This window comes from Polistes canadensis, unplaced genomic scaffold (genome assembly GCF_001313835.1).
Source record: "Polistes canadensis isolate GaletaPanama2010 unplaced genomic scaffold, ASM131383v1 scaffold_48, whole genome shotgun sequence".
NCBI classification, from domain to species: domain Eukaryota; kingdom Metazoa; phylum Arthropoda; class Insecta; order Hymenoptera; family Vespidae; genus Polistes; species Polistes canadensis.
Genome location: NW_014569595.1, coordinates 183173 through 209766, shown reverse-complemented (window position 1 = coordinate 209766; position 26594 = coordinate 183173). Strand labels below are relative to the sequence as shown.

Here is a 26594-nt window from a genome sequence, read left to right as displayed (position 1 = left end):
TTTTTAAAGGGGTAAATTGTGCAGCGCTTTCCTTAGCGCAATTGCATATGTGTGTATAGTTACATGAGAGCGCGCGTGAAGCTGAATAAAGAAGAGGGGTATCAGTCTGCTCTCGGCAGCGCTACTACAAGGATCGAAGAGACGCCAATCGGAAGCGTCTTCTCTTCGATCCAATCGCCACGTTACATACACATACGCTCGTACGCATTTGTGGTAGTTTATTTATTTCCTTAAAAAAAAAAATACGTGTTGTTTGTCATTTTCTTTTTTTCTCTCTTTCTTTCTCACTCACCCACAAACACACACATTTTCTTTCTCTACATTTATATATCTTTATCTTTCTTTCTCTTTTTATCTCACGTGTTTTATCATTATTAAATCAGAACGATCTAAAGGAAGAAAGTGTGTGTGTTTCGCTTATCTTTCCTTATGGTTTTGCGGAAAAAGCTGGACCGACCCGAACAACCATTTTATGTGCAGTTTGAAGGACGTGATTCCTCAAAGTGTGAAAGAATATAATCGCGCATTAGAAATAGGAATTAAGTCATCCTACTAGTCTTTTTCATTTCGTTCACTACCCCCTTTTTTTTCTTTCTTTCTTTTTTGTCTATCTATATCTATATACAGATATATATGCATACATATGTACAATCAGTAAATTCGATTTTGGTGAAAAAGAACGGTGTAGGAGCCAGATCGTTCGAGTTACGTACGCGATTGCGTTGATACGGATGCGCTCGGCTTAGCTTCAAGGTCGTGCCGTTTGTCGTTCCGGCAACGTGCCGGCTAACGTCAAGAACGTGCAAGAGAGGGGAAAGGAGAGAAGAAAACGCATCGATCCTTTTTTCCGCATCGTAACATTTCCTTTCGACGTGTCGTTTCTCTTTCTTTCTCTTTTTCTCTCTCTCTCTTTCTTTCTTACTCTATTTCTGTCTTATTCATCGTGTAGTCCAGCTAGCAGTTTGTAATTTAACAAGGGTGGTGAAAGAGAGAAAAAAGGGAAAGGTGTAGTGATACGCTTAAATTTTTTTATTCGGAGATACTCCCGGTATGCTCCCTTTCCCCTGCTTTCTTAATATTTCTTTGTTATTTTCAAAAAGGACACAACAGAAATTCGCGCGTAAACCTCAACGGTCGATTGGTCGATAACGTTTAAAAGTGTTTCATCAAAAGAAGCAATGTATTACTACTCGTGAAACGTTAACGTATTTTTCTAATTTATTACATTTTAGAAGATTATTTATTGTTCATCGAAACGAAGAAGAAATAGAGGAAGAAAACTAAGAAGAAAAGTGTTCGATTGTAATAATGAAATATTGCAATATTTTCAAATTGCTATAAAAAAATGTAATAGTGTCATCCCCCCTCCGTAACGCGTTAAGTCTCCATATTCTTCATCGTTCCGAACATCAACGAAAATTATCGAGTGTTTACGAACACTAGCGAGCGTCTACGAGCGCGCACAGCTGTTTACATTTTGTAATATTTTTCAACTCTGGAAGAAGGATTTTTGAAGAACGAGGATAAAAGGACGTGAAATAGCAAGAGTTCTAACATCGATGTTTGAATTTCCAAGGAAGAATCAAACTCGTGATGGTATTACTTAATTGGCTACGATACCTTATTTTTTCTTACGTCTCTTACCACAAGGAAAATCTAATCTAACCTCAATATTATAGTTATAATATTCTTCTTGTTATCTGCGCTTTTTCGAAGAATTTTATTAGAAAAGGCGATTTTGTTTTGAATTTCGTTTTTTTCTTTTCTCTTTCTTTATTCTCATCCAAGTTTTCTACATTCGACGAAAGAGAAAGAAAAGAAGAAAGAAAGAAAGAAAGAAAGAAGGAAGGAAGGAAAGAAAGATTAAAAAATATAAGAAAACGTCTTTTTGTTTTTTTAACGCCGAATACAACATGCCAATTCTTATTATTGATTGCTTATTTAATATAAAATAAATTTTAGATAGATAACGTATATATTTTAATTACTCGTTAAGACGCTCTTGTTTGTTCGACACTTTGTGGCGCGTAATTCAAATTCGTGCGCGTGCGACAAATATCTCCAGTTTTATTTCCTATACTCAGTTTATTTTAATCGACAAAAATTGCAGTGATAAATATATATATACATTACAAATGAGATACACGAGATGCTGATATAAAATTATAAAGACGATCGTTCTACTTTTCAACAAATCTAGAAGATTAATTCCTGCTTGTATATACTGACTGCCTTTTTGGACTACTCTGACTTCCATTATTAAGGTGAGTTTTATCATCATCATCATCATCATCATCACCATTATTATTATATCTTTATAATTAAATAGAACGTTCAAATAATTCATTTTTTGTTATTACATTTCGATCGTTTCATTAATCGATTATTAATACTAATTAGAACAAGGTAAATTATTAAAAAAAAAAAAAAAAAAACTGAAGAAACAAGGAATCAATTGAATATCACAGATAGTCGTTCTCATGTTTCATGATGATTTATGAAAAAACTTGTGAAGCATCTGTGACACGCGATCTGTACGAGCGTCTACAACATTTCTCGATATCATATTGATTTCCGATGATCCACTTGGCGCGTGATGTATGATTTTGTAATCCTCGCATAAGTATGTACCACCAGTGTATATGCTCAATACGTGCACCGCACTCAAAGCGCGATGACTAAACAAATTCTTCGTAAGTTAGAGAGGAGTTGAGACTCTCCGCAATATCATACCACAAATACACGCATAAATACACACCCATACATATATATATATATATATCTAGTCTCACACGAGCCAATGTAAGGTATCATGAAAGAAAGCCAAAGTGTTTGTCGGCTTTTTCATTAGTGAAACAAGTAGATAGGATGCAAACGATCTTGGCTCTGCTATTACATTAACAGTTCGTTTAAATCAAATGTTTCTATACCAACTAAATAATAATAAGTTCGATTAAACGAGAAGTACATTAATAAAAAGGATATTTTTTTTCTTTTTCAATAATTAGGTTTCTCGATGGAGGATAATAGTAATAGTAAAAGTAACAAGGATTCGTGCGATGTCAACGACAAGAAGAAAAAGAAGAACAATAACGCCGTTAATCGTGACAATATGAGCGTAGAAACGGAAGGAAAGAAGAAGTCTGTTTCGTCCGACGTGGAAATCTTGCCTAAGAATGTGGACGATTGTAAAGATAATAAACAAGTAAAAAAGTGTGACAACAACGAGGAGGAAGAGGAAAGTTCAGAAATTAATTGTTGTAAGGTATCTGACGACGAGGAGACAACGAAAACGGCTAAAAAAGAGGAAGAAACATCTAGTACGAGTACTTCCAGTTGTACGTCCGAAGACGAGTCTGAAACCAGTTCAGAGGATAAAACGGAACCACCAAAAACCGAGCCTAGTAAAAGTCTCGAACAGGAAACAGTAACAACGACCGAATTAATGGAAACAATGACTAATAAAAACGAAGATACCACTGATGACAGTGACATCGAGGATGATCTCATTTCGGCTATTAATTACAATACTATTACCTCATTGGCTGCCCTCAAGGATATGCTACAATCCTCTGGGGAGGATTCTGACGGGGTTGATAGTTTCTTTCATCATTACTTTCTTTCTCATGTCAATAGATTACCATCAAGAAATCAAACTCATAGTCCTTATCCTTGGGGTAGAAGATTGTCTGAATGCAGAGAGGAAGATGAATATGAAACGGAGGAAGGTAAGAATGGAGAGATACACTGTCGTCGTCATTGTTGAGTTTTTTACTTGCTTGCTTGGTTTCTATTTTCTCATATAATTGTCTCTTTGTTTCTTTCTCTCCCTCTCTCGTTCTCGCTCTTTCTCGTTGATCAAGAATTATATCTCATGCTAGCACGTGATTTACAAGTACAACGAGCGCAACACAACATTCTTATTTTCTACGAAGTACAACATTATCTCTATCTGCTATCCAATTAAGCTTACTTTTCTTCCTCCAACTATATTTATTCTTGCTATTCTCGCGATCTTGTTTAATGGTAATATATATATATATATTCATCTATCTCTTTCTCTCTCTTTCTCGTTAATTCATTAAGATTCTTCAAGTCTCAGAGAATTCCTTATGTAGATATATATATTAACAGAGGGAATTCGATTGAAACGAGAAAAGCGAGTTAAAAGACGAAGTTACGAAATTTTAGGTTCGGCCATTAAAGAAAGAGAGAGAGAGAGAGAGAGAGAGAGAGAGAGGAGTAGATTGCTATTACGAGATAGGAGAGCTCGTTCGACTGCGAGTGCTAAGATTAGCGTTACACCGCTCTGGTCTTTTAGCTTCGTTTAGTTTCGTTTGGCAACGGCCGTCCTACAAGTGCAAAAAGTCACCCCACTTAGGCAACACAACGCCTGATCTACTATATCCTACATGTGTAGATTCTACGTGGTGTGATTTATTTATAGATAACAAAAATTGTAAATCTCTTCCTATACTCTTTATCATCATCGTCGTCGTCGTCGTCGGCGTCGTCATCATCATCGTCGTCATCATAGGAAAAAAACAAGCGAACAAACAAAAACATGACTCATTTTCTTTCAGTATTCAAACAAAATTAATAAACGAGTGGGTGTATGTTACATGTAATCAAATTAACAGGAAAACATATAAACCATTCATTGCTTGCTGTAGAAATTAAAGAAACAACTAATGTAACATACTACACCTTTATTACATTTTAAAAAATACATTTTAATTCAATATTTATTAATTGTTGTTAATGTACAAAATTTGATGAAACGTGTAACATAGACTTATTTTTCCAAACAACCATTAAAATAATATAAACTACACGTAATACATAAGTATCTACATTTAAAAATAATATCACAATTTACATATTTGTATTACATGAATATATTTTTTATAGGTAAAAATGCAGAAACAATTATCAGTAAGAAGGAAGAAACAAAGAATGAAGAGTCTCAAGATAATACTCGAGAAGCTAGTGTCTCTTCGAAAGGTTCAAGCCCAGCATCTTCAGAAAGATCAAGTTCGGAAAGAATCGATCTTAAATCGAATCAATCCTCGAGTATATCCGAAACTAAATCCGCATTGATAACATCCATTAACCCGACAATGTCAATGACAACGATGACTCTGACAGCAGCAGCATCAATGACATCATCATCGATTACGTCAGCTTCATCGGCAACGATAATGACTACGATTACGACTATGCCAACTACTACGACTACTGTATTGACTACATTGACTACAGCAACTCCAACTACGACAGCTGTTACAACTTCTAGGTTCACCATGTCAACTGTTACGACTACTGTAACATCACCAACTTCAACAACAAAACCACCTCTTAGAAGAAGACACACTACTGGTCCAGGAATGACTTTTCCTGCTACTGATCCACCTTCTTATTCTAGCAGTATGACCTTCTCGAGAACTAGTCCATTACCAAGTCCACATTTGGACAAAAGATTCTTTGACAGTAGCTTGATAGAAATGAAGAGTCAAGCTAGTAGTTCTAGCACTCTCGATTACGATTCTACCGAGGAAGTATGGGTGCGTAGGGTTGACTTCATACAAGAGAGGAAGAGAAAGGTGAGTCTCGATGATTCTTCTTTTTTCTTTCTTTTTTGTTTTTTTTTTTTTTTTTATCTCAATGAATTCTTATAACTATGAAAAAACCCCTTCCCCAATCCCCAGATATTATCGCCGGTTTTTAATTATTGTACAGATTGACGAATTAGGTTCGATATGTGTTCGGCGGAAGGTAGATGTTAATTACAAAAAAAATAATTCATAATAACGAGAAAGTTATCACTCATCGATTCACATCGTGATCATATTTCTAATTCCAAGTTATTCATTCATGTTAGGAATAAGTTAACATACGTTTGAAAGAGCGATATATGTCTCTTTTAAATAAAAAAACAGAAGCTTATTGGAAAAGTCTTCTCGAAAAACGTCAAGCAGCGCGATAGCGTTTGTCTTAGTTTATATTTAGAAGAAGATTTAAGCAAAATTATTATATATTTTTTTTTATTAATGCAACTGATGAGCATTGATAAAGTTAAGTGCACCAATTTTGGCAAAATCCTAATACACTGTCGGTTGTCCACAAATCTGCAGAGCGCAATCGCGTTGCTTACGACTCAATAGTTAATATTATTTTAATTACCATTATGAGTAGAGTAGCATAAAACATTTTAGCAATTCTCGTTATACTCGCTATATATTAGGTGCATTTTCAACGTTGTTGACACAGAATACACAAAATTTTTGTCTCTCTCTCTATTTCTTTTTTTTCTCTCTCTCTCTCTCTCTCTCTCACTCATATGTTAGGTAAAGCCTCGGAAAATATGTCACATTCTCTCTTTTATATTTCAGAACATTACGCCAAGTTCTACCAACAGCGGCACACCCCTTACTATTTTGTTTGGTTGAAGAAAAAATCATTGTTTTGGTATGTAGTATTTGGCTTAGGCGATCAAGCATAATGTATTCTCCTATTTTGATATTTCTCAACGATCATCAGATATTAGAGAGAGATTACGTAATTATAACATAGGGGAAGGTTATTCGTAGAACTTCGCAATCGATAGAAATTAAATCAATGTCATTACCATGCCAATGAGACATATATATATTCACTTTTCCTTTGTTGTTATTATTATTATTATTATTATTATTGTTATTATTATTATTATTATTATTATTATTATTATTATTATTATTATTATTATTATTATTATTTTTATTATTATTGGCATGCAATATATTTTATAGTTATTTATTTGTTTGTTTATTCATTTATTTACTTATTTATTTCATATCATATGTATATGTATGTACACGATGGAAACATCACATTAGTGTATAAATATCCTGATCGTTACACACCTCATCTTTACTATGAATTAGAAATGATTTCTTTATGTGCGATGGTAGAGCGAAAGAAATTAATAATTAAAAAATATAATTATTTTAGATGTAGGTTTCTTACTTTTTATTCGATATTAGATAGAAGGAGATCCTTTTGATGATGAATGGCATTCCCTTATACATTGTTTCTTTTCCTTTTTTTTCTTTTTTCTTTACTTTATAGTGTCCCAAGTCATTGCTTTCTCTTTGCAATATTTTTCATTCGGTTTTTCGCTAATGATTTACTATTCTCTTCAAATTTTTGAAATATTTGACCTCGTCTCGATTACAATTGACATTATAAAGATTCATTAACGCGATGAGATAGGAATTTTCTCTCTTCTTTTAATTCGCTAGTTAGACAATTCTTGTAATCACAAATCTTTTATTTATCATCTTAACACTACTCGTAGTTTCACTCTTTTTTTATGAATTTTTCATTGCATACACACATACACGCGTGTATATAATAGATAAGTCACGCGTATAGATTCGTAACTTAGTTTTTTATGAAAGAATTATCCTGTTGTGTGGAGAAAAAAAATAGAAGGAAAGAAAAAACATAGAGATTAGATATTTTCATTTTCAGTGTTTTTCTATCTATAAGAAGAAAAAGAAAAATAAGAAGAAGAGGAAGATCAAACAAATTTAATTTTTCTTACAATTAGAAAATCAATTTGCGATTATATTTTCATAGTATTATAAGTGCATCAACGTTGTATAGTTTATTAAATAGACAACAGAGATATATATAGCCTCTTCGCAATCGTAATCTCTAAGAACTTTGATAAAGCAATGAGCGTTATGACTACATGATTGTCCGTGAAAATATTGTTATCGATGTCGACCAATGATGAAAAGATTTCAATTCACGATAATAGATAGATATTCCTCTACGTTTTTTTTCCTTATGTGAATTTATATCAGTTTTTGTCAGTTAACGTCAGTGTCTTCTGATAGGTACATGATTCTTATTATACGAGTTCATTCGGGTATAAGTTAGCAATTTGTAATACTTGCTTTTTCGTTGTTTTTTTTAACTTTTTATTTAATTAGTTTATTATGTCATCGGTTTCTTTAGGAAGAGTCAGAAAATATTCACTTGTGCCTTATTTGGATCGTTGTCCTGAATATGGAACTTATAAGGTAGTTGTAAATATTGCAGAGACTTTTCTTTACTTTTTTTTTCCTTTTTTTATAAGGATTAATTATTATTACAACATAAGTTAGTTGTGTGTGTGTGTGGATTTAATTTGAATGTTTTAAGAAGATATTTGTTATTGTATTGCGAAAGAAAAACAAATTTTTACTTTGTTAAATTTTTTTTTACTTCTGGGATCATTGAACAAGCAAATGCTACATATAAAAGACAATCATTTTTTTTATCTCTTTGCTGTTGGTATAACTTGGGACACTATCCTTTAATATTTCAATGAAACATAGGATGAACTATCTTTATATTGCAAACAATATATATATATANAAATTTTTTTTTACTTCTGGGATCATTGAACAAGCAAATGCTACATATAAAAGACAATCATTTTTTTTATCTCTTTGCTGTTGGTATAACTTGGGTTGTTACTCAAAGCTACAGGATTTACAGATAAACCAAACGTGTATTTACATATAAACTCTATGTATATATATATATATATGTATATATTGTGTATATATAATATATTGATACTGTTTGCAAGATACTTAGCAAAGTGACATCATGATGTTGAGATCTTTTAGATCAAACTTCCGCCGACTACAAAGACTTTACAAATTATATATTAGAATTTGAAGGATTTAATCTCTACAGTGTGGGTGTTTAATAAGTATGAGTTACTATGTCCTAAACAGAATATGACAATGGGTTCTCAAGTAGAAGATTACTACGGAATATGCTGAAAAATTATATACTTCTATATAATAGATGTAAATCAATTAAGTGTTCCGAAGTGTTCACTAAGTCTTATTACCGTATTTAGATAATACTCTTTTTTGCTTTTAGGAACTTGGTTCACAGCCATTGCCAACTATAGTTACCGAAGATGCTGATAATAATCAAGGTTCTCATGAACAAGGCCATAGGCCTAGAGCAGGTAAATTTCTATTAATTAACAATATATTTTACAATTTTAAATATTAAAAATAGTGTATTAAAAAATAATTTGTATTATTTGCCATACATTTTTAAGATACTCGTATAAAATATACTTCATATACTAATAAATTATATTTGCGTTTAGGTACCTGGGGTTCTCATTCAAGACCTATCAGGAAACCAGCACCTGGAAGTGCCCCAGGGTCAGGAAAATCTACTCCACTTCCTCAACAACCTCCTGAACCTTCGGCATCCAGCTCGTCCAGCTCGAGCAAGGGTGGTAAAAAGGCTTCGGGTACACGTTCAGGATCTACTAGTCGTAGTAACAGTCGAAGTAACAGTGCAGAACGTAGAAGAAGTGGTGGTGGTGGTACAGTTGATGACACAGCTAGTCCTACAAGAAAGCCTGCTCTTTTCGATGCCTTCAGACCGAGGAGCAAGTCTGATGCCAGTAAAAGAAAACCTAGTCTTATTGCCAATATGAAGAGTGCAGTACAGGTACATCCAAAGTTTATATATGTTGATAAAAATTGAAATAGAATGAGAGGGATTATATCAAAATTATGTATTAATATTATGAAATATAAATTTAGCTTGATAATTAATTTTTATTTAGTAGTAATATACTTACTCATCAATATTATATGGTATTAATTTAAATGCATTTTCTCTTGTTTATAGCATTCTCTTCACAGAGGATCACATGGAAGTTCATCGGGTGATGTACACACCGAAAAAGAACACCATAAAGATGCCAGAGAATCTAGAGAATCCAAAGAACAAAGTAGTAGACCTAGAGCAGGATCTGAAAGTAGTAGGAATCCTGTAAGCAAAGTTATGGATCTGATTAGACACAGAAGTCACAGTGCTCTTAGTGCTGAGGATAAAAGAAAAGCAGTGAGTAATAGATATATATTACTATTATTATTATTATTATTATTATTATTATTATTATTATTATTATTATTTTAAATCCAATAGACATACACAAATAAATATGTTATAACATTCTTATATAAAAATTTGCGTATATAAATGTTTCTTTTTTTTTTATCAAAAATGAAATTTATCTTAGGAGTTTTGTGGTCAACAAAATATCGTGATGCCTGCAAAATGAGATATCGTTTTCTCTTGTAACGGTTTCCCCTACGTTTATTCGTTGGATAAACACTGTTTAAATAAACTCGATTAGTTAGGTGTCTGTGAAAGAATACGTGGCATAAGCATACATATGTATGTACATACTAGCGAGGACGTCATTTGGTGGGAGTAAAGTCGCGCTTGTATCACGTTCGTTTTAGCGATGCGTAGTGGGAACTGAAACGGAGAGAGTACAACACGCATTTTACACTCAGTACACGGTCGTCATACTTTACTGCTTGGGAGTTATCGAGATTTTGTAAAATAGTAGTGTTCGCGAATTGCAAAATATGTATTTGCATTATTGCCATAATCCGTTGTAATGTGTTCAGTGATTTATTATAATTATGCATACATATATATTTTTTCTTTTCTTTCTTAATTATTTATTTATTTTCGTTTCGCGTTAAAGTATAAAAACGGGTGTTAATTATGAAATTATTTTTATATATGTATAAAAGAAAAGAAAAAGAAACCGTTTAAAATCATCGCGTTCTAAATAAATCCGAATCAAGAAGAATCAAGTGCAAAATCTCATCGAACTTTATTCAATAAATTTTACATTTGAACTCTCTTAAATTTTTTTCTATTTACATTCTATTTATCTTGCTGTTTGAGACTTTTTTTTATTGATATAATTACGATGTAACATTACATTAAAAGAACAATTATAATCTCGTGTGCATTTATTTCAATGTGAAAACTTACAGTAGGTAGTATTTTGCAACCAAAGGTTTTCTGTTAATAAAAAGGAAAAAAGATAAACATTAGTTAACGAGTTAGGCAACGTAAAATACGCATAAGTCGTGTTATTCTACACGTTTCACTCGAGGTGAAAGGTCATCCGATGACTCGATATTCTTTAGTTGATCGCGTATAAGTTGAGACACGTTTGGAATTACTTAGATTCTTCCTTTCAATGAGAAAAGAACTGGGAACAATTTATCTATTTCGTTTAAAAAATAAATACACATACGCATATTGCTTATAAATAAGATTAAATATCTTCGGAAATCATAAATAAATTGTTATCTTAATACAAGATATAAATAATCTCTTTCTATGGTATTAAAAAAAAAAAAATGGAAATTAAAAGTTAATTTTTTTATCTCTTTTTTTTGTACTCTTTTAATCGATGACACTTAATTTATGTAAATTTAATGTAAACTGCAGAAACAAATGTTCCTCACGCCTGTGTGTACGCGCTTTTATCAGTGATAAAATTCATGTATACGCGTGTGCGTGTATGGGTGGGTGCGCGCGTGTTATAACATATTTTTGTTTGAAAGGCCAAAATTTGTAAAATTTGTTTTCCTTTCACGTACTACGATAACACGCCGCTTGTGTTTTTTCTATTAGGTATTCTATAACGTTCTGTGTAAACTTGGACTTTTCTTCTTTTTGTTAATGTTTTTCCTCGTTCCTTTTTTTTCTTTCTTTTAATTAATGAATTAATAGAACAAGATATTAGTTTAATAATGCTGTATCTGTTTTTGTAATACAAGGAATGTATTAATTTAGATCAGTCTCCTGACAAGAAAACTTAAACAAGACTTCTTATTGATAGTTTGAAAAAACATATATAAGAGAATTCAATATGTCATCCTATTTTCGATGGATTAAAAGTGGCAAAAGAGATGATTATTTTACCCCAAAACCTAGAAGTCGCTCTTTGGATTCGAAGACCCTAGAAGCTTCTGGCATTCGTCTGATCTTGCAAAATGTACCATATTTCCTATAATTTTGTTGTTGTTATTTTCAATGATAAAAAGAACACTCTATTTTTATTTCAAACCTCGATTTCATAGTTATATACAATTAAAATTTGTTCTTGTTATTATATATTAGTTTGATGATGAATTGATAGAATTTTTAATAGTTTTCCTTTTTTTCTTTTTGTTACAGAGGACAGCAACTCAACATCATCAAGCACAGGTAGCTGCGCAAAGTGAGTAATTTGCATTTAACTTCTTAAAAATTAAAAAAAAAAAGCAATGAAGAAAATGGCATCTAATAATCTTCTTAGCATATATATATATACACTTACACGTTTATATACATATTTATACGTTTAACTTTACAGTGTAAGATATTGTTGCATGTACACGATACGTCTACGATGATAACACTAATAACGATTCATACATACGTACATATTCAAATTTGTTTATACATGCATTTAAATTTATCGAGCATTATCATTAATAGTATCGATAAAGAAGAATGGAAAGTAGTGAAAAATATGGAAATTTATATGTATTATACATAGTTTACCGCGCTTTTGTGGTTTCAAAAGTCACGTGGATCGATTAAGTTTTTTAAAATGTTTTCAAAAGATTCCGTTTGGTGGCACTACCTGCGTACACTTCTGATTGGTTCGTTCCAGACTATGCGCAGTATATTAATGATTGACTGAGTTATAAGCGCGCGATTGGTCAATTTAAAAAATGCGCCATATTTTAAGCGAAAGATTCGATGGTAATGCGGGAAAAGTAGGGATAGAAAGTAATAGTACATAAAGAGGGACGAGAGGAGAAATCGAACGAGTTTTTTTTCTCTCTCTTTCTCTCTCTTTAAATTCTTTCGAGTCACGAGCGCGCGATTTTCTAACTTGGTTGTATATAATCGGGATTCGTTTGGTTGAGAGTCTGTCGGTGGCGCCTTCTTCATCATCGTGATTCGTTAAAAGGTGTTTGCTTGTGTGCACCGTATATTAACAGAGTTCTCTTCATTTATTTTTTCAGTAATTAATCTCATTACCTGTTTTTTTTAATTTTAATTTTTATTAATTTTTTTCTTTTTTTTTTCTTTGTTTACTACTTTGGAACGCACAGTGTTTCACGTAGTTTCGAAACGTATTCCTTGCAATATATTTGAACGTAGAAGAAGGAGGGTTCGATTGAATAGCGGAATAAAAGTGTATGTATCGAAAGTGAAAACGAGTTCGTGCGTTTTCGTCGAAAAGCCGAAGTTGCGGGAAGAGAATTTAAGGTGCTGTTTCAGTAAGCTCATCACAACATAGACAGACCTGACGCTTTCATTTTCGATTATGCGTATTGTGTTTCTTACGTGAAATTTGTGAGGTTAATTTGTGAAATTAATTTTCTACGTAAAATAAAAAAATTCATTTCTTTTTCTTTTTTATTTTGACGCTGAAAAATTGAAAATTTGAACGTTTACTTAAGGCAAATATCTACGTTCTTATTGATAGTTTTCTCGTGTTGTACAACTTTGCGTCACAATTTTTGGAAACGTAAGTCGAACTCAAATTAATGTAAATTATTCAATGGTCTTCGAGAATCGTAACGTTTTTGAAAAGTAATTTTAAAAACTATCGAAACAAATAATATAGCCCCATGACTTAAATTAATAATCGATGTTTTTTTTTCTCTTGGAAAACTATGACATAACCTTAGCACATAATTTTTCTACGATCTAAGAATTAAATTATTTTCTTTCATTCATTTTATGCATCCTTAGAAATTGTGAGAAATCTAATAGGTTGCGTTCTATTTCTTTCTCTTTCTCTCTCTCTCTCTTTTTCTCAAACGAAGATGCTGCAACGTTAATCCTATTTTTATTTCCTTTTTGTCACGTCTTACATGTTTTCATTTCCCTCTCTTTCTCTCTCTCTTACCACACACACACACACACACACATACCAACATCTATGTATATCCATAAACATTAAATATTCTTATTTAACATCTGCTCAAATGTTCTTATAATCAACGTTCTATTGAGGAACAAAGAGAGAGAGAGAGAGAAAGAAAGAAAGAAAGAAAGAAAGAAAGAAATAAAAGGGAGAAAGAGAGAGAGAGAGAGAAGGTTCACTCCTTTTCTAGGTCATTTCAAATTCTACGTAGTTCGTTGAGCATAAACCATAATCGATTGAAACACATGCATCTTTTCTAGTAACTATTAAAATCAATTAACAAGATAGATTCCATGTTCGTGGTGAATCTTTCTTTTATTTTATTTTTTTTTTTTTTTTTTAATGTAACTTTTTTAACATTTTATTTGTCATTTGAATGGTAAACAAGGAAGAAGGTACACAATTGGTTGTCATATCTCGTGCGACCTTGACCAATGAGCGAACGTCGCATTGTAGCGAATTAAAATAGTCCTTTGACGCGCTGTTTTTAGACTTCGCTGGAATTCAAAATTGTACGCGTTCTTCTTCCTCTTCTTTTTCTTTTTTTCTTTCTTCTTTCTTTCTTTCTTTTTTTCTCTCTTTCCTTATCCTTGAAGACGGAATACGACGCATATGCGAAACGAGTAAGAAATACGGCATAACACGAGAAGAACCTTCTTATTATTATTATTCAAGTTAATCCTTTCTTCCTGCTGCTGCAGTTATAGTTTTTTGTCGCTGACGCATCCACATGATTCTATCATAACGACATGACCTAAATGAGTATTCACCTTTATGAAATTATTACTCTTATTATGCAACTTATTCTTTATTATTATTATTATTATTATTATTATTATTATTATTTTGTTAAGATGGAAAATGAAGAAGAAAATCATGAATCGAAGAATCATCGTTCATGTTTTGTTTAATTAGTTAATTCGTTATTATTGATAATTAGTTCTTCTGAGATAACAAAAGTATGGAAAAGAATAATGTTTAACCTCATTTTTTATGTAATGTATTTTATTTTATGATCTTTTTTAGGTTACGTCATATGTATATACATATGTATATGTATACTAGTTGTCACGAATTTCGCATAACTCAAAAAGTTATGTGCTCACGTTAACAAATTTATCAACGAAAAAGAAATCTGATTCTCTTGTAAAGTAATACTCTCGATATATCATGAAGAAGTGTATTCGGTCATGAAAAAACATGACATTTTTTTTATGAGAGAATTTTTATTTCAAATGATTTTGTTTTTTTTTTTTATTTGGAATTTGTTATCTATCCAAAGTAGCTAATTCCTCGTTTTTTTTAATAACTTATTCATTAAAAGGATTACGAGTAAACAATATATATATATTTTAATGGAGATAAAATAAGGAAAAAAAACGTAGATGATGCAATTACGATCTCGTTACATTTGTGAGATAGCATAAACACACGCATACACACATATGTTTCTTAGAATAGCGAACAGCAGTTTTGTTGCATCCTCACCTGCATTTAACAAGTCTGCAGTATGCTTATGAAAATAATGCACAAGCTGAAATACTTTACTGCAGTTATTGCACATGTGTGTGTATGTGTATGTGTATGTTTACATATACAGGGTGGGCCAAAAGTTTCTTAAAAGAGTCATTTATTTTTATAATTAAGATCCCGTTTCATTGTTATACACAAAAAGTAAAAACGGCCCTGCGTAAAATTATCTATTAACTTTATTTACAGCCTACTTTATATATATATGGTATACACGGGGTGGCTTGAAAAGTTTTGATCCTAACATATTATTTCGTTCAAAGCTCTCACTTTTATTTTATATATATACATAATAAAAATAAAAAAGTTTTTTTTTTTTATGTTGAGGCACACAATTTTTCAAGCCATCTTCTATGTTTTTTATTTTAAATATTTTAAATGATAGTCTTCCTTTGTTCATATCTTTGATGTCATAAACTTTATACGAGATCATAAACGTAGTAAATAAGTTTACGCATTTTATATATACATTTTCTATTAAAGAATAAAAGAGGAAGAGAAAGAAGATAAAAAAGAAATGCGATCATCCTCTTAAGACTAGTGTCCTTGAAAGATCCAACTGTGCTGATGTGTTAAAATTTACTTTAAAAAAGTAACAGATATATGTATGGTGTGTGTATATATCATACGTTATGTTTTCATAGCAAATACTTGATTAACTCTGACATTTTATTCACGTGTCAATGTTCTCTTTCTTCGATATTGTTCGTACTATTTTTAGTATTGATATAATACAAGTTTTAATAGTAATATTACTTCCTCTTTTTCTTTCATTCTTTCTTTTTCTCTTTGAGTTTTCAAAAAATAACATTGGAAATGTAAATATATAATGAACGATATATTCTATTAGATTTTCTTCTTTTTTTTTATCTTCTTCTTGACTACGTGTTCTATTAGATTTTAATAGCATATTTCCAATGTTCTCTTGATTTATCTTTTTAAAGTTTGAGGATCGATCTTTCGATTCTTATCATCAATGATTAGAACCTCGCATTATCTTTTAGATTTACCTAGGATTTTTTTTTTAACTTTAATCTGTGATAATATTAGACATTTTAATCTGTTTCTTACTCTAATCTGGATAAGATTTATTTGTATATTTATTATATCGATAATAGAACGAAGTATCATCATTTTTATAAATCTTTTCACTATATTTTTTTTCTACATTTATTTTATTTTAATATTTATATATTTAATTTAATAAATATATTTTATAATAATTATTCAAATATATTAAATATAATATACGAGAGGGCGGATTGAAAAGTTTTAAGCCTCGATAAAAAAGAATTTGTTAAATTCATAACTTTTCAACCCATTCACATATATATATTATTATTAATAATTATTTCAATATATTTATGATTATTTTTTATTAATATTGTATACGAATACGCGTAGTATTATGCAATTCAAATGAGAAACGATGGGTAAAGAAATAAAATTGGATCCACATTAGTAATCCAAGAGTTCGATTCGAAAGTCTGGCAAAAGAGGATCGATACAGAGAATATCCTAGTTCTCATCTCGTATGACCCAAAAATATACATTTTCGGCGACCCACTTGTCGAAAAATTGGGAAGTTTCCAAGTTATAAAACGTAGAAGCTCTCTCTTTCTTTTCCTCTCTTTTTATTTGATTTGCAAATGCATAATCTTAATAGAATATTAATATATTTATGCAATTCAATTGCGTTTGTAAAGATCAACGAGCAAATTTCTTTCATAATCCCAACTGCAAATTACTTTTTTAACAAACCTAACTACTTTTCCATTTATTCCAATTTATTAAATCGTATATGTAAATGAATTTCACTTAAATTTAAATAACAAACATTTGAAAATAGTTAAGGAGAGTAGTAGTAGTAGAAGTAGTAGTAGTACTTGGTATAGAACTAGAACGAGACTCGTACTCTCTTCATGAAATTGCTGAACTCATGCTGAATTAACGAGCCAAGGTTTCTCGGTCAAGATCAATCTATCTCTGTCTCTTTCTCTCTCTCTCTCTCTCTCAGCTTCACCCTTTTGTTATATACACACATGCATACATATATGCATATGCAAATATATATACAGGATGAATCAAAAGTTTCTTACCTGGGTCATAAATTCTTTTATAATTTTTTTTATTGTCTTTAATTTTAAAAATTAATTAACCAAACTTCTAGATGTTCTGAGTTAAACTTTTTGTTTGGTCTTTAAATAAGAAAACAATAAATCTAGCTTCTAAAATTTAATTAAGATGCTGTATATTATAGTCTTGAACAACAAAATTTATTTATTTTTTTAAATGTTTTGAGAACTTTTGAATCCTCCTATATGTTTGCTTACATCTTATATGCAATATGAACGATCAGCGTTTTTTCTCGTATTATTCAATCTATATGTATACTAATCGATATCGAAGATAATCTATATTGAAGCTTTTATAAAATGAATAAAGGAAAGAGAGAGAGAAAGAGAATGTAAGAACATTCAGTAATCATTCGTTGATTGACTAATTTGTCCTTGTAAAAAGATGATTTAATGATTGGCATATCTTGACTACAATTTTCCTGCCTCAATTTTATAGCTCAATTTTATAATGTTTCCAACCCAATGAATTCTAACTCAAATTAGAAACTTAGAAATTAATAGGGGATAATATTATATCTTAATTAATAATCCTTTAAGTACATAATAATCTTTTAATCTATTATCATCATAATTAACGTCATTGGTATTATTAGTATTATTATTGGGAGTATTCGTAAACAAGATTATATTAACATTATTCTCAATATATATGACTAACAATCTATTTAAAGATTGATTAGAAAATTATTTCTCTAACTAAATATAATAAAGTAGGAAATTCTTGGCTGTTTGTGATTTCGTTTCTAAAAGCTCACTTTAATTTCTTGCCAAAATATATATATATATATACACATTCATACATATGTGAGTGCATGTATAATTGGAGGAAATAAATTAATGAGGAGAATGATCGTAGAACAATTAAGAAAATAATGGAAATCAAAACGTTTCCATTTTCGAAGACCTTTAAAGCAATAAAAGAACGAGAAATTATGATTATTATTACTATTATTATTATTATTATTATTTATAATTATTCACAGCTTAATTAAACATCTCATCGTTGAAACTTACGAAGATTATAATGAGGAGAAGAAGATTATTATTATTTTGTCGAGAAGATTAAGAAGTAAACAAGTTTACATAAGAAAAATATAAATTAATAAGGAAAATAGATTATAAAAGTAAAAAAATTCAAGATGCATGGATTAAGTCATCTGTTATCTCACCACAATTCCAACAACAATAATGAAAATGCACGAAGCAATCGGCAGGATTCCAAAAATTCATCGTCTTCGTCCAATTCATCTTTCGATACTCGTCAACAAGATACCAAGATTTTGCATGAACTTTTGAATCGAGGAGACAATAATATCAGCAATAAATTATACCTTCAGGAGAACGCGATATCACGTGGGTCAGTCAGTTCGACCTATCGATTGTCGCATCGTACTTCTAATTATAATAGTTTGCTTTTGGATCATCATCATCCCCTGCATCATAATCAACCGGTTTATCATACCATTCATGGGAGTGGTCAGAATCATCAAACCAGACTGAATCATCATTATTATTATCATCAGCATCATCAGCAACAACACCATCTTCATCATCATCAACAACATTATCAACATCACAATCATAATCAGCTTCATCCACCTATTCACAATTACTTTCATCAGCAACAACAACAAACCGGAAGTGGAAGAAGTTCGCCAGCTTCGCCAAGTCCGACCGGTGAACATGACAAACATCATCATTCTCATCATAATCATCATCATGGTATACAGGATATGATTAGACATTTTGGTAGAAGACTCGGTCATATAAGAAGACAAAGCGAATGCCAGGAAACGCCAAGAAAAAGGGAGGACGAATTTCGTAATAGAAGTCAGAGTCTCGATGGTGGTGCTCGTCAAGCTACAGCAGCTAATAATCATCATCGTGAAATCGACTGCGAAACAACTTATCGAATCTACGAGAGTATATTGAGGCAAGGTAACCAGAGAGGAAGATCTATCTTCGCGCGAATGAATAATCCTTTTAATATTTTAGTAAGTTTCTTTTTTAGCGACTTTAGATCGTCTCGAGAGATCGATGAAAATGCTCGATAAAAATGCCTGATATAAATGCACGATAAATGCTCGAACAAATCCTCATCATCCATCATCTTCGTCTTTAATTGAACTTTGATGGATCATCAAAATGTCTTATTTAATAATTTTTTTTCGATCATTCATATTATTTATTTCGATTGAATTACATTTAATAGCTTCAATGATGATTTTTGAATTTCATTTAATTTGATTTGATCTCATTTGATGTAGGTGCACTTAGAAGAAGTTCATTAGATCCTGGACCGAGAAGATTATCGTTAGGAACCCCAGTTATACCCCACAGAGCATCAGATGCGTGTCTTGATCCAGTTCACGCTGCCATACTCTTCAGAGATGCACGAGGGGTAAGTTTAACTGTTCTATAAAAGGATGACACTATCCTTTCTCACCTTTGTCTCGAGTTAATTTAAGCAGCAATTATTTGATCCATTTTTTTCTTATTTTTTTTTTTTTTTATATTTTACACAGCTACCAGTTGTGGATCCGTTCTTGGAAAAGGTTTCCCTCTCGGATCTCGGTAAGTTTATATTCAGCTATTCTTACCAAGTTCAAAGTTCAGAGTTTGCTGGAAAGTTTGTTGCGTCGCAAAGAATTATAAAGTTGCGCTAACATAGTTGTAAATTTTTTAGAAAATGCACCTGGAAAGAAAATATGGTAAAAGTTTGTTGTTAACTTTTTACTGTATCAATCCCAAAGAAAAAAAAACGAAAGTGCTTTCTGAAATAGGCAAACATGCAAATAAGAATTCAAGGGTGGTTGCTGCTACTGCTACTGTTGCTGGTTCGCATTTGTTAGGTCTCTCTAATGTAAGCCACTAAACGCAGTCAGATTTTTTTTCTTGGCAAGTTCGAGTTATTCTTGGCACGAATGATGCGACGAAGACTCTTTAACAGAACACACGTATATACATGTGTACCACGTACGAACCGAGAGAATATTGTAACTCCGTTTCACGCTGAACGAATCAGTTACTTGCTTCATCAGCAATGAAGCTGACCAAGTTCGTGGCAGTTTAGGAAGTAGAAGTGAAAGAGGGTGGCGGTGGAGGAAGCGGAGGAGTCTCTTTTGTTGAGATAGGGGTGTGTCTTTTGTTTTTTTCTTTTTTAGAAAAAGTGACAAAAAAGGAGATTATATATTCTTTATTCAAAGACAATTGCTACTCGTGTTGGCTTAATCTGTTAATTCCTGTTGTTAGGGAATTACTTCTGATAAAACTGGACGTGTAATTGTCATATCAACGTTGAGATACACTACCGCTAATATACGGTCCGTTTATAATCAAGAAATTATTATTGTTATCGATGCTGCAGGAGTGATTGATTTTACACTCGAAAGCTTTGCTCGTTCAATTAATTAATTACGTCGTCACCGTTGATGAACCTTCTTCTTTTCTTTATTTTTTTTTTCTTTCTTGCAAGCATTTTTACATCAGGGTTGAATGTATGTAATTAAACAAAAAAGTGAAGGATTTCTTTTTTGTTATTCCATATTTTATTTTTTTTATTTGGCGCTTTTTTCAGTAGAAAGAAACAGAATTACAAAGTTAGACCTCTTACAATGTTCCTAAATATTATCGTTGAAAATCAATCGTGCGTATATTTATATATATATGATCGCAAGTGTTTGTAGAGTAAAGCAGAAGGTGAGGAAATTGGTGGGAGAGTTTAAAGATAAACCTCGCGAATTGGAAGGAGAATTATAAAGGCCAGGGCGAACGATTAGTAGCGACATCGGCGTTGTTGTTGTTGTTGTTGTTTTTGTTGTTATATTGTTAAGATTTGACGTGCTTCTTCTTCTTCTCCCACTTGCAACAACTATATCCACTTCAATATTAGAATGCAAGTTAATTTAAGAATAGATCGTTTAGTGATCGACACTGACGCGTAGATATGTGAGAATCGTCTCGTTCATCTCCTCAATATTTCAATCTTCAATTCGCGATCAATAATGATATTAGCATTTGAATGAATCCTTATTATTGTCATCATCATCATTATCATAATCGATATCATCGCACTATCACCGGATACGTCTTCCGGCTTATTCGAAAATGCGATTTATCGTATCGAACAACGTGCTTCGATTGAATAAAGGAGACTTTGATCAGTTAATAATATTGATGATCACTCGAACCGTTTATGTTTGTAGTTTGTGGAAATATTATTTGTCTTATTATCCATTTAATCATCCAAACGATGGCAATAGATAATAATAACAATAATGTTAGCTCTACATTATTATTCCAATTCTGAAAGCGTCCGTGCCGCTTTGAGACACGTTGTATCAAGTTGGTGGAGTCAGGAAGATGATCCTGTTTATTCCAAGGACCTTATCAAAGAGTTCGAACTTGAAAATCCACCCCTTGAAGATGAACTTGCTTGGATTCTTTCCAAAGGTGCGATCATCATGATATCTTCTTCTCTGATGTATTAATGGTGATTCCTTTATGATTCTTTGCGACGTTTACATGTTTTCTAATATAATAAAATGAAGTGTTTTTGTATTAACGTTATTGTATTTTTTCGTTTGTTTGTTTGTTCATAATTTATAGAAGAAGACGAGTCGCAGATATTCGTCAAGTTTTTCAAGTTTCACAAGTGTTACGATTTAATACCGACCAGTGCTAAATTAGTTGTATTCGACACACATCTTCTTGTGAAAAAAGCTTTCTTTGCTCTTGTATACAATGGTGAGCGATTGAAACATGATATAATGTTTATTTACATGTTGAATGTATATTGAATTTTATTTTTAATTACTTTTTAGGAGTGAGAGCTGCACCCTTGTGGGATAGTGCAAGGCAAGAATTTGTTGGCATGTTGACTATAACAGATTTTATAAAAATTCTTCAAATGTATTATACAAGTCCGTCTGTTACAATGGATGAGTTGGAGGAACACGAATTGGATACTTGGAGAAGTAAATATTCTTTACTTGGAGAAGTAAATATTCTTTTTCTTATGTTACTTATATTAATTATATTTTATTAATTCAGAGGTATTAAAGGATCAAGTTCATCCATTGGTTAGCATCGCTCCTGACGCATCTTTGTATGAAGCTATCAGAACTTTAATACAAAACAGGATTCATCGTTTGCCAGTTATTGATCCCGATACTGGCAATGTGCTTTATATTTTAACACATAAACGAATATTAAGGTTTTTGTTCCTTTATGTAAGTTGTAACAATGAAAACTTACATATTTAATTGAGACTGAATATATGACATTTAATGAAATTTAATTTATTAATGAATCGTTTTTAATTCACAGATTCATGAATTACCAAAACCATCCTTTACTAATAAAACGCTTAGAGAACTTAGGATAGGAACTTTTAATGATATAGAAACTGCTACGGAAGAAACTAGCATAATTTTAGCTCTCAAGAAATTTGTTGAAAGGAGGGTGTCTGCATTACCAGTCATCGATGCAGAAGGAAAACTAGTTAATATTTATTCCAAGTTCGATGTTATCGTAAGTTATTTCTTTGATTAATTTATTTTTAATTATCTTACTCTTAAATAATCACAATTTATTTATTCCTTTTTCTTCTTCTATACAGAACCTAGCAGCTGAAAAAACATATAATAATTTAGACGTATCTTTGCGAGCTGCTAATGAACACAGGAACGAATGGTTTGAAGGTGTTCAAAGTTGTAAATTAGACGAGACGTTGTTTATTGTTATGGAAAGAATTGTGAGAGCAGAGGTAATTAAAGAAAAAAAATAATATTAATGATAAAGAAAGAATATAAGTAAATGTGCAATTTTTCTTATCAAATCATTTCATATCTTTTTAGGTTCACCGACTTGTAGTGATAGACGACGATGATAAAGTAATTGGTATAATTTCTCTATCTGACCTCTTATATTATTTGGTTCTCAGGCCTTGCGGTAAGTAGAATTTGTTTATTTGCTTTATCACTAACAGTTTGATCTTTATTCGAAAACTTTTAACAAAATAATTAGTTGTCTACTTATATAAATGTAAACATTTATGAACAATTAACGATCTTATTATAGGTGAGGATAGTATCAGTACTAAAGATGGTTCATCGTTGAGAACACAAGAATCAGTAACATCCAAAGTTACAGATTCTCAGGCTGAAACAACTACGAGCGTTGATGGCGAACCTGAAACGGAACAAAATGAAACAGGGAATAGTAACTCGAGAGACGGGCCCTCAACACCTACACCACCTTCCAGTCCAGCAGCTTTAGATATTACTGAGCCTTCGTCGACTATCGTTAAACCATCACAAGAGCCTTCTTGGCGAGAAGTAACCGTATCAGGGGGAGAATGAAACATCTAATAATTCACTGTAACAGTGAAAATGTGTGAAGCATATAGGTATTATTGCTTCAATCGTAGAACATTGTCTTATTGCATCATGACAAAGAAGAATATAAGGGAAAGAATTGAATCGTATAAATTTATTATCGCGTATAACAGAGAAAAAGGGAGATAGAGAGAAAGAAAAGGACATGATGTTATATATAGAGTACTTTTATTAGCGCTCATGTTTTTTTAGCTCGTGAATATACAATATTGATCGTTGTTGTCCTTGTGGTTAAAATTTGTAAGTTTAAAAAACAGAAGATAAAACACCAGTCAAGAATCACGACCTACGTGGACCTATCACTATAAATGTGTGAAGATATATATACAGTGAGAAGACATGCTCTTACAATGTATAAAAATATTTAAGAATAAGTTTTCTAACGTTGCAATCTTCTGTAACAGAGAGATTTTAAAGTTCGAGCTTGTCGTTAAAGAAAAAATGGTTAATAATGAGCCATTGTTTGCGCTCAGGATATGAATTCTCCGTGCCCTTTTAAAAAGTCATTACTAGGGATGTTTTACAAGCATTGTGATAAAACGAGTAGTGAAATAAGCCATACTTAGCATCTATACTTTATTTCGCTTTTTCTTAAACTTTATATTCTTTCGCAAGAAGAGAAAAAGAAAGATTATTCAAATTTCTTTTTTAATTTCTTATTCTATCAAAAGCTTCTATAATAAATGCCAGAAGCTAATTAATATCAATAAGTATATAATAACATTAAACGAACATGGGCGTTCGCTTTTAAGACGCTTATTGTCATTGATTGAATTATTAAAGCTAACAATTTTATAGGTTTATGATCAGTTTTTTAAACAATCTAATTGAATAGGCAATAACGACATATTGTGTAACGCGTAATGCTATAAAAAAAAAAAATGAAAAGATATATTGCCAGCAAATGATATAAAAATTTGTAGTTTTTATTGGCCGGTAAAATTGATTTGAATTATAACGAGAGAGGCTTCATGTTCGTTATGGAACATATTTGCAAGAATCGAGAGTCACAGTCGACTAAGTATATTATATGAACTTAAAAAAAAACAACGCAAAAGATAGTAAAAAGAATTTAAGCACCAACGCCGAAAATCATTCTCTTATAACTGTATTAAAAAGAAAAGTATACATTGTAATTTATTTTTATTTTTATTATTATTATTATTATTATTATTAACTTTTATTATAATTATAATTATAATTATAATTATAATTATCTTCGTATTGCCACTGCTTCTTCGAATTACCTTGTATGTATTTTATAAATTAATAGGAAATTTCTTTTATTATTATTAATAATATTATTATATATATATGCATATATATATACACATATACACAGCGACCTCTACTTGCTTATAATTATTTTTTTTTTAATATAAAAACAAAAAAAGTAACACAAAAGTATATAATAAGAGTACAGTGATAATATGTAAACATAATTTTGAAATGATGTCTGACCAATATGATTTTTTTTCCCTTGCGATTTATTTTCTTTTTTAATTCGCACACATGTTGACCATATTTATCGTACAGTTTTTTAAGAATTATTGATAATCATTGATTTGCTTCATTAATGGTACTTTTAATATTTAATATACTCTAAATACCGGGACGTATGAGAAACACAAAATTAACTTGAGTTTGATTATTATTTTTATTGTTATATTGTTTCTTTTTTATGGTTTGGCTTCATGACAAAATTTTTTGCTTCTGTTACACAACCAAAACACAAACACCTAATTCTGTGAAATATTAATAAAATCAATTATCTCCTTCAAAACATTTACCTCTAATAAGACAAAATGAATAGTGTTCTAAATATTAAAAAAATCTTATTATAGATGAAGAATTCTCTTGAAATAAAAATACGTACGTAGAGATCTTGTTGAATTAAATTCTAGGCACACATATTATTATAGATACTAACACAACGCATTAAAAAAAAATGAAATTTGTTAAATGTACTAATATATACTAAGAGAAAAAAAGAAAGGGAAAGAAATAAAAATCTTGTCAACGATTAATTTTGTGAGAAACAAAAATGTATTCTTTTGGAAAAGGCATTGTTTTCATTTCAATTAATCTATAGTATAAAAGCAAACGCAAAAATAATAAAAAAAGAAGCTAAATAATAATTGTACGTAGAGAGAGCCTTCTATCGAAAAAAAGAACATTTGTACATATGCGTAAAACACTTAAAAAAAAGGGAAAAAGAAAAGAATCATGTATATAAATGGCCTGTTTGTTAATATTCATTTCTATTTTTGGCACTAACGTTCCTCTTTTTATCTATTTAAAATAATGGTAAAAGAAGTCGCTATAATTGATAGTGAAGAGCCAGTGCCTATAATTTAGTGAAATTATATTCCTGTATATGTTTATCCATGTAAGATTAAATATTCCATTGATAATAACAGCAACAACAACAGTAATTTGAAAAAGAAGAAAATTTGAGTGATAGAGAGAGAGAAAAATAGAGCAATTAAAATTGAAATATTGCGATAAAAATTATGAGAGAATGGATTGATGATAACGATAATGATGGAGTTTTTTGTACATGAGAAACAAACTATACATCCGCGTAGTTTTAAACGTGCCGTAGTAGTTAATCTAAATCTCTTTAGTACAAAATATATACTACTGCAAATTTGCAAGCAGTCACGTTCGCGCTTTCCTTAAACAAACTTCTATATATGAAATAAAAATATA

The 26594-nt window shown here is 31.0% G+C and overlaps 1 protein-coding gene across 2 annotated transcripts; it reads left to right on the top strand.

Annotated features, from left to right (window-relative positions):
• The first annotated feature begins 105 nt into the window (after positions 1–105).
• On the top strand, positions 106–24934 carry LOC106785309 (serine-rich adhesin for platelets). Of its 2 annotated transcripts, none has more exons than XM_014745639.1 (17): positions 106–200; positions 2111–2264; positions 3009–3728; positions 4912–5603; positions 8929–9019; positions 9167–9519; positions 9703–9918; positions 12067–12109; positions 19752–19885; positions 20010–20058; positions 22093–22230; positions 22308–22460; positions 22537–22715; positions 22813–23016; positions 23105–23251; positions 23343–23436; positions 23566–24934. In XM_014745639.1, exons 3-17 carry the CDS (start codon positions 3017–3019, stop codon positions 23844–23846), a joined length of 3486 nt encoding a protein of 1161 aa, XP_014601125.1. In that variant the 5' UTR covers positions 106–200; positions 2111–2264; positions 3009–3016; the 3' UTR covers positions 23847–24934. The 2 variants fall into 2 exon arrangements, with proteins under 2 accessions (XP_014601125.1, XP_014601124.1); XM_014745638.1 differs by lacking the exon at positions 106–200 and adding an exon at positions 1279–1596.
• Positions 24935–26594: the final 1660 nt, after the last annotated feature.